At 50.3% G+C, this 14,906-nt stretch overlaps 2 protein-coding genes across 2 annotated transcripts; both read left to right on the forward strand.

The window, feature by feature from the left end:
• Positions 1–9,408: 9,408 nt before the first annotated feature.
• On the forward strand, positions 9,409–10,819 carry PtA15_17A392 (uncharacterized protein; the record flags this gene model as incomplete). The annotated part of the gene is made up of 6 exons (XM_053164504.1): positions 9,409–9,494; positions 9,918–9,954; positions 10,014–10,242; positions 10,319–10,508; positions 10,570–10,610; positions 10,668–10,819. 6 exons carry the CDS (start codon positions 9,409–9,411, stop codon positions 10,817–10,819), a joined length of 735 nt encoding a protein of 244 aa, XP_053028465.1.
• A 127-nt stretch (positions 10,820–10,946) lies between these two features.
• PtA15_17A393 (uncharacterized protein) lies at positions 10,947–11,812 on the forward strand (the record flags this gene model as incomplete). Its single annotated transcript, XM_053164505.1, has 3 exons — positions 10,947–11,000; positions 11,166–11,393; positions 11,468–11,812. 3 exons carry the CDS (start codon positions 10,947–10,949, stop codon positions 11,810–11,812), a joined length of 627 nt encoding a protein of 208 aa, XP_053028466.1.
• Between the last annotated feature and the right edge of the window lie 3,094 nt (positions 11,813–14,906).

Genomic DNA, 14,906 nt, shown 5'->3' on the forward strand with positions numbered 1-14,906 from the left:
GTGATATCCAGGATTGGATTCACCCTTAAAAAGGTACATCAATTTCATTTCCAATTATATAACAGTTGCATTTAGTTGAATCGGACTCTTTTTTCTGCATATTTTTGTAGTTAGATTACATATGCCAAAGGATTGCTTCTTCGCCTCAGAAGCAGGCCGAGTGGAAGTTATGGGCGGCAAAACTTGGATACAGCGGACAAGGCATTATCGGCGGGTATGGAATAAGATGGAACATTGCATATGATAGCCGACAGAGGGCTTATGAAGGAAGACGGGTAAGTGGTTGAATGATGCACAGCTGTATTCTACAAAATCCAATCCTGAGCACCTCATTCAATTCAGGTAATCAAGCAATTGTACTTAGATAACGAAACGGACCAATACTCCAGCAAATCGGCCAGCAACCACTTTTTCAAATCTTACAAACTGACTACCCAGGAGTGGGCTGATGTGAATAGCTTGAACAATGTTTTAAAGGTATGCTCCACTTTTCTTTTTCTTCTTCTGCATTTCGGGTCACTCAGGCCCCAATTATAAACGGAATTTTGAGATTATTTTGAGATTATTTTGAAATCATTTTGAAATCAAAACCAACTTTGTTTTGAGTTCTTTTCATTTCAAAATAATCCCAAATCTCTTCAAACACACCCAGGAGGGGTGTTCAAGATTCCAGAATCTCAAAATTTTGAACAGGCAGTATGCCTGTATGGTCGCCAGGCCACTGGTGCCTCAGACCCCCCCCCATTTAATGGCTGTATTGGGTCGGCGGAGTTTGCCGGGCGGGGGTCGGCCGGCACATGAAAAAAAATTACTGCTGCAGTGCCGATATACCCGATTGCCTCAACGTTCCACGATTGGATCGCAGTCACTACAAAAATCCCGATGGCCTACCGTTACAAACACCTGCAGGCAAACCAAATTCCCCAGAAAACCCGGGACCACCAGGGGGAATATGATCCTGACCTTGGCGGCGGAGGCAAGGGAAAAAACGCTTGGCTTCAATCTTGGCGCTGATGATCCGAATGTCCATGGAGGCGGCCGCGCAGGAAATGTCACACCATTCAGCCAAGGCTGAACAGGCAAGCTGTATTCTATCCAGCTTGCCTGTGTCACAGACATCTCGCCCCTGCCTGCCCACTCCGGCAGGCTACTTGCTCAGGGATGCACAAATGTTTATATGTGCACCCTGTTGTTTGAAGCTTTTCCGAGAGAATTTTGAAATCAAAAATCTTTCATCTTGATTTCATTTTTGTTTTGAAATTCTTTTCGAATACTTTCAAAATAAAACTCAAAAATCAGTTTATAATTGGGGCCTCAACTTATCAATTCCCCTTGCCAAAATGCAGGAGTTTCTAGAGATCACAAAAAGGATCGAGGGCGATGGCCCATACTTGCCAATGGTTTTGTTTGAGTACATCCGCCTGCTGGACTCTTTGGAAAAAAAGAAGAGGGCAGCGGCGTTCACTCCTTTGGAATCTATGTTTGATCCAATGATCAAGATTGCCAATAAATATCTCAACCTGGCTCTAGAATGTGATACCGTTTTCATTGCCACTTACCTTCACCCCGCCTGGAGGCTCATGTTGTTCACCAACCAATTTGCAGATCACCAAGACAGAATTCTCGAACTTGTCACTGAAAAACTCAACAAGCGCAACTTGCTACTCAAGTCACTCAAACCAGAACCACTATCACAAAAGGCAACTCAATCCAAATCTAATCAAACTCCGAACGACTCAGACAGCGGCGCAGATGAATTCAACTACTACCCTCCCAACAGAGAAACTAGCGAGGTTAATACCGAGATGGACCGATACAACAATGGGGAGTTCCCCATGGGCCAAAAAGAATGCGCATTGGGCTGGTGGAAGGTAAATCATCTCATTCTCACTTAATATTCTCACTTGGGCAGTTTCTAATGTGTTTATCTCTCTTTCAGGTGCACAGCAAAGATTTCCCAGTCATGGGTTCTCTGGCAAGAGATTATCTTGCTTGTGCAGCCAGTTCTGCCAGTGTTGAGCAAACGTTTTCAGCCGCTGCTCAAGTTTGTGCATCTGGACAATCTGGGCTGGCAGTCCGAACTATCAAACGATGTATCAGCAGTCACATGTGGCTGCGTAACTCGGTCAAGTTAGGTGGAAATTTTTCAGACTGTCAAGACGTCATTGACGCGGCCGCAAACACCCCAAAGTTTATCAAGTACAAGGTAAAGAAAAACAAGAAATGTCGCGCCATCAGAGACTAGTTGTAGTAGCCTTTTTCCCCATATGCTTGCTTTAGTTGTTATGTTTCTCTTCCCCCGCGCCCCCAATTGAAAAAAGGGATCTTGCCTCCCATTGTTACTTCCTCGCTTTGACCGCTGCCAGGCCGCTACAAAAGCGGGATATTCATACCGCTTTTTCCTGCCCCCCTTATTCAAAAGCGGGTTTGAGACCGCTGCATAACCGCTACAAAAGCGGGAAGCGCGCTTTTTCACCGCTAAAGTTAGCGCGCTTCCCGCTACACGGCCGCTAAAAAAGCCCGCTTTATAAACGGGCCGCTTTTTTCCCAGCCCAAAAAGCAAAAGCGCAGCGGCCCAGGCCGCTAAGTTCAGCGCAGCAAAGCGGCCGCCAAAACCGCTGCACTTTGCGCTTCACTGCGCTTTCTGCAGTGAAGTGGTTACACCATTGGGCATAGACTGGGTGTTTGTGTATGTGGTGGTGGAAGTCTGGTTGGCTGGGATTGGCAGGACTGACTGGGCAAGCCAGAAAAGGGCTGTGGGAGTGGGTAGCGCTGGGGGCTGGTGCTGCTGCTGGCTGGGTGTGTGATCTGGGTGTGCTGGCAGTGGAGGTGATGGTGGTGCTGGTTGAGTTGGGGGTAATCAGGGCTTACCTTGCCACAAGGGGACACGGTTTTTTTTGGGGGGGGTAAAGCAAAGGAAACCTAACCGGGTGGAGCCGTTTGACAGTGATGAGACCCACAATGGCCGCGCTACAAGCATATGTAAAAGCATAAGCGGAGCAGCTGTGGAATCAGCATCACAGAAATTGACAAGTGTGGCTTCCACGGCACACAAAAGCTACTCTTGTGGACTCCACTGCAAATAAATTGACTTGTGGGGAGTCAACTGAAGTTTTCTTGTTGGAGTGACGAGGATACAAGACCCCTGTCCATTTCCAATGGGGAGCCCACAATTGCTGGGGGCATGGTGAATTCCATGTTGGTTTCACCAATCTGGTGTCACCCGTTGGATCCACACTGCCTTGCGGTAAGAAGTACCCCCGGCGTGTACACAAGAAATTGCAAACATAGTATGTTTGTGATTTCTTGTGTTGTGTATGTTATATGTTTAACATACATACACAAAGATACAGTCAAACCCTTGAAACCGTACATGTACCCCTTGGTGGACAGAATTTGCTATGTGGTTACAAGGGTTAGCTGCAGGCCAAAATTAAATTTTGGTGGACCCAAATCAGTATGTGGTTTGGGAGGTTATGCCCTTATACAAGTATGCGGTTTCACAGGTTTGACTGTGCTGCAATCAAACTGAAACTATCCTGGCCCTGATCGATCTACCTGAAGAGATGAGATCTCAGGATATGGCTAGAAGTGATGGAAAGACTCCCCCAAGGGGAAAAAATATGATTGCGAGATGTGGCAAATATATATACAACAAGCTTATGTAATTGGTTTGGTGAGAAGAAAATACATAAAAACCTGGCAGATACGTAATAATGGAAATGACCTGCCATAACACTCCCCCCCTCAACAAACCCAGAAAAGAGAAAACAACAGAAAGGAAACACAATCATAAAAACACACAAAATAAAAGAGAAGATTGAATGAGAAAAAAATCGCAACGCAACAAACAAAAAAAAGAAGAGCAGAGGTGGATTGATAGGGAAAATGATAAAGATGACAACAAGCGTAAGAGAAGAGAAGAAACAAAACAGGGAAAAGATCCAGAAATCCAAAGAAAGAATTGACGGAAACGGCAATTGACCTAAGAAACGCCGAACCCAAAAAATAAAGCATAATTGGTTAATTACTGTTGAACCAATCAGTCCGGGTTGAGCGGAGATCCAGGAAGGAGACGGACAATTGCGGGGGGCGTATGATCATCGCAGCTAGCGCATACATTCCCCCCAATACTTGCCAAAGCGGGAGACGGGCTCCGCAGACCCATCTGAGTGGCAAACTCTGAGACTTTCCTCCAACCAAGCGCCTTAGTGAAAATGTCGGCGAGTTGGTCATTGGTTGAGATCCATTGGAGCCGGACTTTCTGCTGGTAGAGCAACTCGTTGATGATGTGGAACTCTCAATCAATGTGTCGGTGTTCCTTGCGCGTACCGCAATCCTTGCTGATGTAAACCGCAGCCTTGTTGTCCGAAAGGATGAGAGGAGGCGAGACCGGAAGGAGATGAGAGATAAGACTTGAGACGTAGCAGGCGTCCTTCGACGCGAAGGATAGAGCCATGTACTCCGCCTGACAGGTTGACCGTGCGCAGCATGACTGCCGCTTGGACACCCAGGAAACCGGAGCACCCCAGGCCGTTGAGATGAAGCCATGGACAGACCTGGAACCCTCACCGCCCCAATTCGCGTCGGCAAAAGTTTTGACGCAGTCGACAGCGTCACCTCCAGCAATGATGGGCAAGGAAGCCTTCGCTGTGTACCGGATTTAGCTGACTAGATGACCAAGCGCAGACCAATGATTGTCATCTGGAGCCATAGAGAATCGTGCGAGGAAGTTGACAGCGAAAGTGATGTCCGGACGAGAGCCCTGGGACAAATAAAGAAGGCAACCGATCACGGAAAGGTAAGCTCGATCCATTTCAACAGACGGGTTAGACAGTAGGTCGGAAGAGACAATGGGAGTGCGAGTCTTGATGGCCGATGGTATGAGGCTAGTGGTTTTCTCAACAAGAAGCGGCTGATCAATGCGAAAACCCCCGGGCACCTCTTTGACACAAAGCCCAACAATGCTGGACAGTGTTGAATCCCATTTAAGATCCAGGACTTCGTCGAGAGAATCGCGGAGGCGTGCCAATAGAGAAGGAGAACTTGCCGTGAAGAGGCCATCATCAACATGCACCCAAAGGAAAGCCAAGTCTTCTCCTTTGCGGTAGACGTACGTGGATTGATCCTCCAAGTTGGCATGAAATCCAATCAGCGCCAAGCGTTGCTTGAGATGAAGCCACCAGCATCTGCTGGCTTGCCAAGTACCGTAGAGTGCTTTGCGAAGCTTGAGGACACAGTTGGGAGAGACGTTGACGCCCGGCGGCGGTCAAATGTAAACATCATAGTCAATGTCACTATGAAGGAAAGCGGATTTCACGTCAAAGGAGGCAACCGGCCAAGAAAACCGAGACGCGATTGCAAGAAGGACCCTGAGAGAAGTGAAGGTTGGTGTTGGGGCAAAAGTTTCCCCGACGTTGACGCCGTGAATTTGACGGAAACCCTGAGCCACAATGCAAGCCTTAAACCGTATAATCTCGCCTTCCTGGTTTCTTTTGAGAGCAAAAACCCAACGACAGTTGAGTATCTCTAGATTTTTGGAGAAAGGAACTTCTTCCCAAACTTCAAGCGAGACCATCATGTCGATCTCGGCTTCGCAGGCTTCTAGCCACTCCCTTCCACGCTCTGACTTGAGGGCTTGATGATATGTCTCCGGGGCATCGGAGATGAAAGGGGAAACGGAGACTGCAGATTCAAGACAAGCATCCTGCACATCGAACTCCTTCATTAGAGAAAAATCGCCTAACTGTTGGACCAAGATAGAGTTGAGAACGGAAGTCAAGTTGGATGATGTAGACAAGGAACACGGCAACTCCTCTTCATGAAAGACAACCGATCCCCCTCGCTCCAGCTTGTTCGAAACCGGATCCCATAGTATCCAACCATGGGCCACATCCGAAATCCCTACGTGAATCAATGACTTTGCCCAAGGAACAAACTGCTTGGGGTAATTTAAGTCATGCAGATAAGCCCGGCATCCAAAGACTTGAACCATGTCGAGGGAGGGTTTCAGCCGCATGCACAACTCGTAGGGTGTTTTGGATGAATCGCCGTGGACAACCCGGTTGAAGACAAAGGCCGCCTGCTTGAGCGCCAAAAACCAGAGTTGAGGTGGAAGATTAGCATGAACAAGGAGTGTCCTGGCCATGTCGAGCAAGGAGCGATTGGTGCGCTCTACGTTACCATTTTGATGGTGTTCATACGGGATGGACATCTCATGTCGGACGTGATTCGACCGGAGAAATTCATTGAATTTGTTTGAAACAAACTCGCCGCCATTGTCCAATCGGATGCAGAAAACATCGTGCCCAGTATGTTTCTTGAAGTTTAGAATCCAGTCAGTGACAGACTGAGCAGCGTCAGCCTTGCGTTTTAAACCAAAAATCAAGGTCATCCGAGAGAAAAGATCATGGATTACAAGACCGTAAACGCTCCCATCAAGTGCCTCAGGAAAAGGCCCAACCAGATCCACTGCAACGACTGATCCCGGTTTGTCAACAATTGACCGCGAAGGAGATGCAACTGGCACATGCCGGCTTTTAGCCAAAGAACATGAGTTGCATTTTCGTTGAGTAGAGTTGAAACGGCGGAGAGGTAAACCATATACAGCATCATGAAAAATAGAGTGGTTGAGAGTTCTGGCTGACAAATGGCCCATTCGTAGATGCCAAACACGAGAAGGGACAGAGGAGAACAGAGCAGCAGAGGAAGAAACCGGTGAGGCGGATGGAGAAGGGGAACAGCGAGTAGAGATAAACCAACGATAATTTTCGGAATAGGTTGGGAAAACATGAGACGACTGCTTGAAAATGAATTTGTCGTTGAGTAGCAAAACCGTCCCATCCCACCGAGAAAACCACCCAACGGACAATACAGTACCCCTTACGTCGGGACAGTACAGAACATTGCTTAGTCTGATTGGGCCTCGAGACGTTTCAAAAACGGCATCGCCAACGCCCCCTACGGGAAGGCATTCTTCCGAAGCAACACGAAGCCGTATGTTAGTCGGAAGGAGAGTGACAAATGAAGTGCGGCAAGACGTTACATGATTTGTAGCCCCTGTGTCGACTAAGATGTCTCCCGAGTTCTCAGGAGTTGCTGAAATTGAAGCCAAGGAGTTGTCCGGGGATACCATTTGGTTCGAGAGATAGGCTGATTTCTTCGGCCTCCATCCGGGATTGGACTTGCGAGGATCATCCAAAGGTGGAAGTCCATTTTTTGAGCGCGGACAGTCAGGAGCCCAATGGCCCCAGTCCCAGCAGGAAGTACATGGAAATTCAGGAGTAATGTTGACCTGACCCCATGAGTCCGCCGGTAGAGACCCACGGCTGTTATTGCCCGATTGACCTCCGCGACCAGGTGAACCACGACCCAAACGTCCTCCTCGAGAGCGACCACTCCTGCCACGCTGACCTGACATCGCCATGACCAAAGGTTGTGATCCGTTTCTGCCGGCTTGTTGGCCTGCACATAGCGCCACGTCCAAAACATCATTGGCAGAGATTGAAATTCCGGGAGAAATGGTGAGCCGGGCGTCGATGGAGTTAGCAACTTCATTGTGAGTCTGGCGGAGTCGGGAATGAAAAATTAAGGCCAGAATGTTATTGGTGGTCCATCCTCCCAGGCGGTTTTCCAGATCAAGCAACTCCCTTTTGAACAACTCAAAACTGGCAGACGCCGATGCAGCCACGTCCTCAGGGTTCTGATTCAAGTCAGACCATTGGCTGACCATTCGAGACCATGAAGACCTGGAGAACCGAGATGCGAGAGAAGTCCATGCACCATGTGCTGTCATGCCGTTGAGTGATGCCCTAAGAGCCGAATCAATGGAATGTTTGATGGCCGTTAGGACACCAAAGGCAGTTGCCGCGTCCTCATTGTGGCGGTCCTTTGCCAGGTAGTCATCACGTTTGGTGACCGATGCGATCGATTCTTGTAGAGCTGCCAACCAGTGAGGAAAATTGGAACCGTCCAGAGCCAGATGGAGGTTGATTTTCTCGCCGAGTTCTTGCCATTTGAGATGACTGGTGACCAACGAGGATGCGTGACTGTTAGCCCTGGCCGTTTCGTTGATCATCCTAATTAGAAGGACCTTCAGAACGTCCTCATTCAAACCAGCCAGTCCACGATCGCCCATTGCTTTGTGAAGTAATTTGTTGGTTGACGAGTCAACTCCAAGATTGGAAGGAGGGGCCGGAGGATCCACGACAGGTTCGGCGGAAGATGCGGAAGCTTTTCCTTTGTCAAGGGAACTAGGATGGGTGTCAGGGGAAGGGGACGACTTTGGAACTGAACCTGCGACGGCGGGGGTGGGAACCGCCGGCTGAGATTTGGATGATGTCCGGAAAGAGGGTCACATGGCACTTGTTTGGGAAAAGGCAGGCGGAGGGGGGTTGATGGTAGACAAAGGGACGTAGATGGGGTTGTCGGAGGGAAAGGCGCCAGGAACTACAGAGTTCGAGCTTCCTTTGTCGTCGGACATAGAAAGATTAACAGAATGAAACGATGATGGAGATGATTCAGAAGACCGCGAAAGGTTAGGTGATATCGGGGTCTGGGTGGGTGTAACTCTAGCAGTACTGAAGTCAGGGATGATGACTTCTGGGTTGCGTGATTGAGTATGAACCATAAAATAAGATTTAGCAGCCACAGGAAGAACAAACTTTGCTATGAGATGATGCCAAGCTTTGTCGGTGGTGCTAGAGGTTAAAAGTATAAAGAGGAACTCTAATGGGTGATACAGAGTCTATCCCGCTGGTGACAGCGCGGGCTCATAACCTGAAGAGATGAGATCTCAGGATATGGCTAGAAGTGATGGAAAGACTCCCCCATGGGGAAAAAATATGATTGCGAGATGTGGCGAATATATATACAACAAGCTTATGTAATTGGTTTGGTGAGAAGAAAATACATAAAAACCTGGCAGATACGTAATAATGGAAATGACCTGCCATAACACTACCGACCGCCTTTTGTGCTCTTATAGCAAGAAACAACTCACCATAATAGTGGTTCTTAGGAATAAAGTCGCGCTACAACAGCGATCTTGACGCTACTGGAGCGACAAGCGCAGCGGCAGCCCGCTCTCTGCTGCTAAAGACAACAATCTCTCCAGGCCAATCAGCGGAAAGCGAAGCGGCAGGACCGCTTTGAGAATAGCTTAGCGAGGTGGCAGCCAGTTTGCTGTACTTTCTTGTAGCTCTTGTGCTGTTGGTTTGATCCGATATTATCTTCAAGGTGCTGGAGTCTGACGTAGGAGTTCATGGGTTTTTTGTCTTGTATCCTTGAAGCCTGCCGGTGGGGGTTGGTTGAGGGTTTTTTGTTTTGTTTCCGGAGGGTGGTTGGAAGTGGAAGGGTTTTCCTGCGCTTGGCCCGCCATCGACTGCCCCTCCGCCCCCGCCAGCGATGATGGCTCCCCATGAGTGGCTCGTCCAGCCAGCAGCACTCGCCCTCGCCACCCACGCCCTCAGCACCACCCAGCCCACCGCCACCCTGCCCGCCAGCCTCCTCCTCCAGGCCATCCTCGCCGCACTCCACACCCCACCACCAAAACACCACCACCCCCACCCCATCGCCATCCTCCTCAGCCACTTCTTCCTGCTCAGCGCAACCAGCAGACTACCCCCACTCAGGCAAGCCCCACACACCCAACACACTCCACACACTAACACCCCACACACTAACACACACACACACAGCCTCATCCTCATCACCACCTGCCCACCCACACCCACAACAGCCATCCCCCTCGCAATCACCCTCGCATCCCTCACCAGCGAGCTCTGCCTCGACCAACTCACAGAAGAGCTCCTCGCCGGCTATCTCGCCCTCGCCGCCCACCTCCTCCTCCGCCCCGCCCACCATCCGCAGCAGCCCACCAGCCACCCCTCCGCCCTCATCACCGCCACCGCCCTCAGCATCATCCTCAGCCTTGCCAGCTTCATCCTCCTCCCAGTCAGTCCCTCCCCCCCCCAAAACCGGCCAGACAAGACAGCTAATCCCATCCCCCACAGGCAGCACACACCCCCGCACACCTGCCGTCATGGCTGGCCGGCCTGGCCGTCTACTCGGCCATCCACCACCGCGAGGCCTCCAAAGCGGCGGCCCCCCCCGACAGCGAGCACGATATCCTGAGCGTGCTGATGGCCAGGATGGTCTGCTGCGAGCTCGTCGGCGCCCTGCTCTTCGACCATCCCCTGGGAAACATGTCCCACAGACTCATCGCCCTCATCGCATACCTAGGTCCGTGTTTCAGCCTCCCCCGCGTTTCACAATCAGACGCCCCACGGGTACCACACTGACACACCACTCACACCAGGTATCCGCAGTATCCCAGCGGCTCATAACGAACCCGCCCCTTCCCCCAGCCTGCTCAAGCCCTTCGACACCATGGCCCTCTTCCTCAGGCGCGCCCGAGCAGTCATCAACACCATCCTCGCCAACCCCGAAAGCCGCAACATCTACCTCTTCCTATGTCTCAACCTGGCCTTCATGCTCATCCAGATCACGTATGTCCCCTCCTGCTCCCAATCTGCCCCCACGCACTCACTCCCTCCTCATTTCGAGCAGCTATGGGATCTGGACCAATAGTCTGGGCTTGATCAGCGACTGTAAGCTCTACCCTCTATTCCCCGCGCAACTCCGACACTGACATGCACACCCTCCAGCCATTCACATGTTCTTCGACTGCATGGCTCTGGGAATGGGCCTGTTCGCCTCAGTCATGGCCACCTGGCCCGCCGACAAGCAGTTCACATACGGGTCAGTCCCAAGCGCCCACCAGCCCCAACGACCAGAGAAAAGCGCTCAACTGGATTGATCTCTCTGACCTATACAGCTATGGCCGAGTCGAGACCCTGTCCGGATTCGCCAACGGCGTCTTCCTCATGCTCATCTCCATCTTCATCGTCTTCGAGGCCGTCCAACGCCTCGTCGATCCCCCCGAGATGAACACCAACCAGCTCCTGGCCGTCAGCTTCATCGGCCTCATCGTCAACCTCGTCGGCATGTTCGCCACCGGCCACCACCACCACCACGGCCATGGCCACTCGCACGACCACGCCCACGACCACGGTCAGTCCTCCGGCCCCCCCCCCCCCCCCCCCGCTCCCCAACCCCCTCATACTGATAACCTCTTCTACATAGGCCATTCCCACAACATGAAGGGTGTTTTCTTGCACGTCATGGCCGACACGCTCGGCTCCGTCGGCGTCATCATCTCCACCCTGCTCATTGAGCGCTACGGCTGGACAGGCTTCGACCCCATCGCCTCCATCTTCATCGCCCTGCTCATCTTTGCCTCTGTCGTCCCGCTCGTCCTCGACTCGGCGAAGATCCTCCTGCTCTGCTTGGACGACGACAAGGAGAGACAGGTCCGCAAGGCCCTCGGAAAGGTCGGTCCCCCCTCCCCTCTTGCACAAAAAAAAAAGTGTCAGAGATTGATTTTTTTTGGTTGTCCCTGGATTAGCTGTCTACTATCGAGGGACTGTCGTCCTATTCCGCCCCCCGGTTCTGGCCGAAGGACGGCGCGGCGATTGTCGGCTCGGTGCATCTGCAGCTGAGCCCGACGAGTGTGCGAGCGGACCCGGCCTCGAGCAGCAGCCCGACGACGACGACGGGGCTGGAGAGCCCGGTGATGATCCTCGAGGAGCAGGAGGGCCTCTTCGCGGCCTATTCCCACGCCCCCCGCGTCCTCGAATCCGTCCAGAAAACGCTCGCCAACCAGCTCCCTTCTCTCGTCGAACTCCATCTCCAACTCGAAGGCATCGACGGCTCCAAGTTCTGCTTTTGTCTGACCGGCCCCAACTCGTAAAAAGTCATACATACTTATCTCTACAGAGAGAGATCCTTCTTCACTCGTTCTTCGTGTTATCATTATTGTTTCCTTTATGACGGGCCGCGAGTTTCTCACATATATAGATAGACAGATCGCGACCAGACACCGGGTAGATCGGTGCTTGCTTGTTTGCTCTTGGTTCTCGTTCCTTTTTCTTTTGGCGGGGGCAGCGAGTGACTGAAATCGCACCTTATGTGGGCGGGATGTTTTTATCTACCCTGCTATACACATACATCGTGCAAAAATTGTTCAAGAGACTTGGCTTGACTAAATGTCGTAGGAAAATGTTGAACGAGAGACTTGCACACCCAGTTGCCTCTCCATGCTGAGAGAACCAGGTGATAGCCAATCCTTTGCAGGCTCACCATGTCAGTGGGAGTAAGGTTTGGGGGAACAAAGGATGGACAAGATCATGGAGAATGCTTGCATGAGAGTTGAGGGCCTTGAGAGGCACTTTTGACATCCATTGATTGACATTGGAGCACCTCCGCAACCCCCCGCAGATGTGGGTTTAGACCCAGATATTTTTGCAGGGAAATCTAGCCTTTTGGGCTCTGGAGATCACTTCTGGGAGGGCCTTCAGATCTCAATGGGAAGTGGCATTTGCTCGCTTCTTCCTCTCTTCAACCCTGTGGAGTGTGCACTGTGCCCAATCAATCCGCAGGTTGCGTGGTCCTGGAAACATCATTCATACACATTTTGCTTGGATAGGGTGGACTCAGGTGGCTGGTCTTGTTCTACAGCAACCCACAGACAAACTTGCAATGAGGTACTAACACACTCAACACCATTAAGTCCAACAACAGCAGCAACAGGAACCCCTAAATTGGATTGTAGGAGGACATCACATAAGAAAAACCGGCTCCTGCAGCCTCAAATTGGATGGAGGAAGAGCGCCCAAGGGCTCCCTTGTGAAGCCAAAAATATGTATACACGTACAGAGCATTTTTCTTGCTTGCAGTTCACCATTTATCCTGCTAAACAGAAGGCCACAAGGACCTTATTTTCTCCGAGCCAGTATAGTGCATCAAGCCCGTCTGTTGAAAAGCTCAAAGTGTGTGTGAGACACCCAAAACCCCCGCTTGGTGCATGGCCCAAGTTGGCGGGGTTTGGCACAAAGCCCTGCTGGGCCGAGGGCAAGCAAGGGTGCCACACCTGCCAAAGATGCGGCAAGACTAGCAGTGTATTGGCCCTTGATATTGACACATCCAATCGCCGGTACACACACCAGCCTAGACACTGATGTTGCCGCAATGATCCCATTGGCCCAGAGCTTGGGGTCGGCCAAGCGGGACTTGGGCATATGTGCCAAGATCCGCTGCCCACCCGACTTCCCCCATCAAGCCCCCTGGTCACCTCCCAAACCCCGGGTGGCGCTTGGCCGCACGGGACTGGGGCATGTACATACCCAGAGGCGCTTGATGTACTATATGCTGGAGTGTGGGGTGGACAAACTCCACAGAGTATGTTGGAGCGGAGAGGAGGTTGGAGAGGAGAAATGTAGATGTAAGGCTTTCAGTCACAACACTACATGTATACCATCCTTTTCAATGGAAGGTCAAGCTTACCCCTGGCCCCAGCTCACTTGGATGATCTTTTGCCACTGAATTTTGTTTCATGGTTCATGCGTTTTGTCTTGTGCCCTGCAGAGAAGAAGATATTACAAATATTTCATGCAGACTAGGCCAGTCTTGCCTGTTCAATGAGAGAAAAAAAACTTACACACTGTTTTGAGCACCCAGTTGTTGTGCCTTGATGGGCAGATTTTGGCCTGGGAGGGTTGCCTTTGTAGTGTACTTTCAGTTTCCTCTTTGGCCTGTGCAGGCTGTGGATGAGAGGGTAATTAATAGGGCAATTCACAACAGAATTTCTAAAAAACTTTAGGGCCCATTTTGAGGCATTTATGGAAAAAAAAGTCCGCATTGGGGTGTTCCTTGGCAATCAGAACAGCTTCTACATCTTTCAAAAAGTTGTTCATAAAGGCCTGTGGAACCTCCTACTATCTTTTCTGGACAAGGTTGGTTGTATTCATTTTTTGATCAGAGTGGGAAACTTAGATGGATTTGGATGCATGGGCATATGCTGGTGTTTGACTGATGGCTGAGCAGACATACCCATTGTGGTAGATGGAAAAGTGAAAAATCAAAAGTTTTTCTATATCATATAATTACTTACACTAGGCATCAAGATACCACCAAATGGACCTCAGAAATGGATTCTATGGCATATTTCACCCCTAGTCATCACTGGAAGCATCACTGGAACCCTTCTGGATTGGAAGTTACACCTTGTTGGACCACTGGACACCCATCACACATTTGACATACCCAGTCACCAACCTGTCACAAGCCTCAAATTCAAGAATCACAGCATTATGCTAGCTATACACATCACAGGATACATACATACATCTCCCCATCAGACCACATTCATTACATAGTATCAAGTACCCTTCTATTTCCATATTATGACATCATTCTACACTAACTCTGCAGCCTCAGACCTCACTTATGCACTTGTTGCATCCACCTGTCAACTTATGCAGCCTCCTGTCACTTTATGCAGCCTTCATGCGGCCCGACTGCATTCTTCTGACATCATTTATGTACTCCTGACATATTATGACATCACTTGTATCTACTCCTACTAGCTAAAATCTCTCAAACCCCTGTTCAGGTCAGCTAAAATACTTCAACCAGGGGCCCCCTTGTAGCTAAAATCCCTCACATTTTTTTACATAAGGAGCTCTCTCCCCCCCAGTTGTCATTCACACACCACCTTCACACTTACACCCTTATATTTGCAAATAACCACTGAACTCACTCTCAACTCTCACATACCTGTCATTGAACAACTTCATCTGGAACCAGACCAGACCTATCACTTGATTAAAACTTGCCAAGCTTACCTTGGTGGGTCTTGTTATCTGATAGCAGAAGGGCAGAGTTTTGCACCTCCATCATCCCCTTCACTATTCAACAAAAGGGTTTCACAACCACCTTTTGAGTCTTACACCATCTGAGGTGTTTGTTTCTCAGTGGCCAGTGGGGCCCAGACAAGTGGCTGTTGT

This window comes from Puccinia triticina, chromosome 17A, assembly GCF_026914185.1.
Source record: "Puccinia triticina chromosome 17A, complete sequence".
Lineage (NCBI taxonomy): Eukaryota > Fungi > Basidiomycota > Pucciniomycetes > Pucciniales > Pucciniaceae > Puccinia > Puccinia triticina.